This window comes from Marmota marmota, unplaced genomic scaffold (assembly GCF_001458135.2).
Source record: "Marmota marmota marmota unplaced genomic scaffold, marMar, whole genome shotgun sequence".
NCBI classification, from domain to species: Eukaryota; Metazoa; Chordata; class Mammalia; order Rodentia; family Sciuridae; genus Marmota; species Marmota marmota.
The window spans coordinates 438,429-442,781 of record NW_026000207.1 but is presented as its reverse complement, the minus strand read 5'-3'; the positions used below and the strand labels follow the sequence as shown (position 1 = coordinate 442,781).

The 4,353-nt window shown below is 55.1% G+C and overlaps 1 protein-coding gene across 1 annotated transcript; it reads right to left on the bottom strand.

The window, feature by feature from the left end:
• Window positions 1-1,093: 1,093 nt before the first annotated feature.
• On the bottom strand, window positions 1,094-3,496 carry LOC107159007 (extracellular calcium-sensing receptor). Its single transcript, XM_015505556.2, is given in 4 exon segments — window positions 1,094-1,294; window positions 1,297-1,371; window positions 2,191-2,891; window positions 2,893-3,496. Coding segments are annotated over 4 exon segments (1,497 nt in total). The 5' UTR covers window positions 3,414-3,496; the 3' UTR covers window position 1,094.
• Between the last annotated feature and the right edge of the window lie 857 nt (window positions 3,497-4,353).

Below are 4,353 nucleotides of genomic sequence, written 5' to 3'. Positions count from 1 at the left end.
CTCCAGGCTAGTGCCCCCGGGCAAGGATCCTCCAGGCGGGGTGTCCCCAGGTGAGGTACCCCGGCAAACCAGTCCAGGTCCTGCACGAGGTGCAGTGCCAGTCGTGTCCCCCGAAGTCGCTGAGGTTCTTCCATGAGGTTTCAGAATTTGGGAGGACAGAGACAGAGCGTCCATATCCCCACGGACGCATGGCCAGTGCTCCCAGCTACCTGCCACTTTGATCATTTGAAAAGGAATCTCCAAATCCATACCACTTACCTACTGTGTGAAATCTCCAGATAAGGACCACTTTCTAACATAGCCATAATCCCATAATAGGCACTAAAAAAAATTAAAACCTGCTTTATTTACATCATTAACTATCTGGTATTCCGACATGTCATTATCTCATTTTAATAGTTTTTTAAAATCAGGATAAAATGAAAATCCACACTTTGTGATTATCATTCTGTTTTAGTACTGCCATTACTGAGATATAATTCACACCCTACAATTCATGAGTTTTAAGTATGCAATTTAATGTTTTTTTGTATATTCACAGTTGTGCAAAACCACCAAAATGAATTTTATGATTTCATTACTCCAGAAATAAATGCTGCACCCCTTAGTCATTACCCCCGCCGCGGGAAGCCTGTTTGGTTTGAATGCTTCTCCAGACCTTCATTTACACCTTTCGTCTGTTTTCATTTCTCCCGGGTTCCGCCCAGGAGTGGAATTACCAGGTAAGTCTACACTTAACCTTTCAAGGAAGTGACAGACGGGTTTCCATTCTGCATTGGCACCAACAGACTCCCACATCCTCCCACGTGCTTCCTCCTCCTCCTCCTCCTCCTCCTCACTTCACTGCCCTTTCCAAACATTTTTAATCGTGAAAATTTTGAGCACTACCTACAAAGAGGACCGTCCAGGACTGACCAGGTGCCCACCCTAAATCCAGCAGTCATCAGCACCTTGCCTGTGTGCCTCACTTCTCTCTTGACCATTAAGTCTCTGGATCCTCACAGAAATGATGAGCCCCAGACACGCAGCCCTGGTGTCTTCTGTGAAGACGGGTTCTAGAGGCTTCGTGGAGCTGGCCTGCGGGAACACCTCCTTCAGGGCACCTGACCCTGCCTTTCCCGCTGAGCCCCGTGTCCTTGCCTCAGCCAGGCCAGGGTGTTCTGCTCAGGCCTCAGCAAGATGAAGTAGCACTTGGGGATGAAGACTCCCCCCAGAAGCCCTGAAGTGGAGGCCAGGATGGAGAAGGTCTCCACGGCCACAGTGGACTTGCCCCGGGCACTGTGGTACAGGGGCAGAAGGCTATCCAGACCCTGCAGAACAGCAGCATGCTGAAGGTCAGGAACTGGGCCTCATTGAAGGCATCAGGCAGACCTACACATTATGGACTACTCAGGCCAGGTGCAGCTTCAGAACTGCAATTCTGAACACCATGGAGTCCCATAGGATAGGCACAGCCTGAGAACTGCTGTTCTAAACACCATGGAGTCACTCAGGGCAGGCAAGTCTGAGAACTGCTATTCTGTACACCATGGAGTCACTCAGGGGAGAAGCAGCCTAATAAGTGCTATTCTACACACCCTGGATGCCGCAGTCTGGCTGGGCACAATTCAGGAGCCACTTGTCAAAAGAAACGAACTTTATTTTTAGAACACACACTGCACCACACAGCTCCTCAGGAAAACCCTCAGAGCCCAACTGCCACCACCCGCTTCCCACCAGCCTCTCCACCTCCCCCACTCCTCCTGCTCTTGAGGCCGATTGGCTGGGTCACATGGGTGGAGTCAAAAAAGTCCCCCAGTGAGCAGCTCCGTGGTCTGAAAGGGTGGGGAAACAGCCCAGTGAGCATCACCGCAGAGGAGCCAATCAGTTGGCAGCTAGAAGTTTGCTGGGGCTGCTGTGAGCCAATCATCAGCCGGCAGCTGGAAGTTTGCTGGCAGCTGGAAGTTTGCTGGGGCCCCTTCAGCTGTGGCTCTCAACAGTCTCTGCCTTGAATCCCACTTGAAAGAGTGACTCCTTCCAGCATAGCCACCCCCACACAGTGTTTGGGAGATGCTGAACTAACAGGTGCCTGATAGTTATCTGAAATTCAAACTCGCACAAAGCACACGTATGCAAAGGTCATACATTGCTGGTCAAAACTCCAAATTCGGGACATGCTATGAAGTCTTTTGCTGTTTACCTAGAATGTGCTCCACTGGGATCCTGTGTCTGCTAAAGGGAGCAACCCCACAGTGATGTGCCTCACCTGCAGCAGGGTGACAGCAGGGACTCTGGCACCCTGTCCAGTGCTCCTGCTAGGATGCAGACCACAGGCATTGAGCTGGGCAGCGTGGATTCTGCTCGGCCTCTGTAGCTTGGCAGAGTGAGCGCCCCAGCCTCCACCCCTCCCTCTCACCTGCCAGGGCAGGAAGTGCCCAGAGTCTGCACACGTCCCATCCCAGGGCTCACAGGCCACCAGGTCCTGCAGGGCGTGGGCGATGCTGTAGACGGCCGTGTATGCGGTGTCCGCTTTACTCACTTTCCAGAAAGAATACTCCTGGCTTCGCAGACTTTCGTTCCCTGAGCAGAGCCGGACAACCCTTGCCACTGTGCCATTCTTGTGGGGCCACGTGCACCCAAAAGTGTCCTCCCAGAACCTCTGTATGAACATGTCCTCTGGGGTCCGGCTGGGGTGCAGGTGAGCCAAGAACTCGGGGAAGCCAGGCACCCGGCTGCTGTGAAACATGAGGCCAAAGGAGCCCTGCAAGACCTGGGAGACACCCGGCACATTGAGGGCCATGGCCAGGTGCAGAGTGCCCTTGCTGATCCAGACTTGGCCCGAGACCCGAAGACCCAGCAGCCCCTGCAAGATGAGCAGGAAATTTGAGTTGCTCAGGAAAACCAGAACTACTCTGCATCCTCTGGACAATGGTGGCTATCTTCTCCAGGGACTGCTGGGAAGGGACGTAGAGCTGGACCTCAATGCAGACGCCAGCCTGGCTCAGCTCCTGGGCAGCCAGAGAGCTGGCCTGCTGCCCAAAGTCATCATCCTGGGCCAGAATGTCCACCCAGGTCCATCAAAAGGGGAGCACCAGCTGGGTCACCGCATAGGAGGATGTGAGGTCACTGGCCAGGGTCCGAAGGAAGGATGGGAACTGGGTCTTGTCGCTGAGGATGGGCTCCTCCTGCCCGGTGAGAAAGCTCAACGTCTCCAACAGGGCTCCGTGCACCGAGTCCCCAGAGTTGCAGATGGAGAAGCCCAGGGTCAGGTTGGGCAGCAGGTGGACACTCCTGTTGATCTCCTCGATGGCAAAAACAAAGCCCTGGGCCACCCGGTAGCCCCACAGGGACACACTGAGGGAAAGAAGCCCATGTTTATGGCTGGCCACAGGGCAGGAAGCGGCTCCTGGGCGTAGGGCAGAGGACAGGGACATGCACCTTCCAGGAAACCAGCACAGGCCCCCTGGATGGCCTCCTCAGGACAGCTGCAGGGCAGGGCAGGAGAGGTCTAAGCCCAGAGCACTGCAGGGTGATGACATAGAGCCAACCAATGTGTTTCAAAGTCTCCAGGAAAGCGCCTTTAAATGTCCACCTCACCAAAGGCGGGATCAGAGGGCTAAGCGCAGTCATGCCATGGTGGACACTAGGGCAGCACACCCCAGGGGACCCACACATGCACAGATAACCCTCGCCAACAACAGAAGCCACGGCGAGAACAACTGGGGGTCTCTTCATTTCCAGTGACAAGGCAAATGCGTGCAGTTATTTTGGGAAACAATTTGGCAATTTTCTTCTTTTTTCTAGTTCTCAGAAGGGAGCCCAGCGGTGGGCCACCACTGACCCACATCCCAGCCCTTTCTGCGTTTGCTTTTGAGGCAGGGTCTCGCTCAGGTGCCCAGGATGGCTGGGAACTGCCTCCTCCAGACTCAGCTCCCGGCTGCTGGGATCACAGGTGAACGCCCCCAAACCCGGGGACAGGCGTCTTAGCGACCTAAACATGCACATGTTCAAACACAGCAAAAGGGCTGCGCTGGGATCAGGGGCATCCAAGCACAGACGAGGTGCAGACACACAGGCCAGGGGACCACAGGTGCTGCCAGCTCATGAGGAGATGAGCAGGCCACAGGGACAGTGCGTCACAGCACTCCAAGGCTGAGGGGAGGCCCTGCTGAACATGGTGGGGCGAAGGCCGTGTCTTACCTGTGGCACACACCAGGACGGCAGTGGCACAGCAGCCCACAAACCACAGCTGGGCACTCTAGACAAGGGACATGCTGAGGAGGTCCCCAGGGGAGCACCCACCAGCACTGGACACACACACAGGACAGACCCTGAGGAGGGCCCTAGGGGACCACACACCAGCACTGGACACAC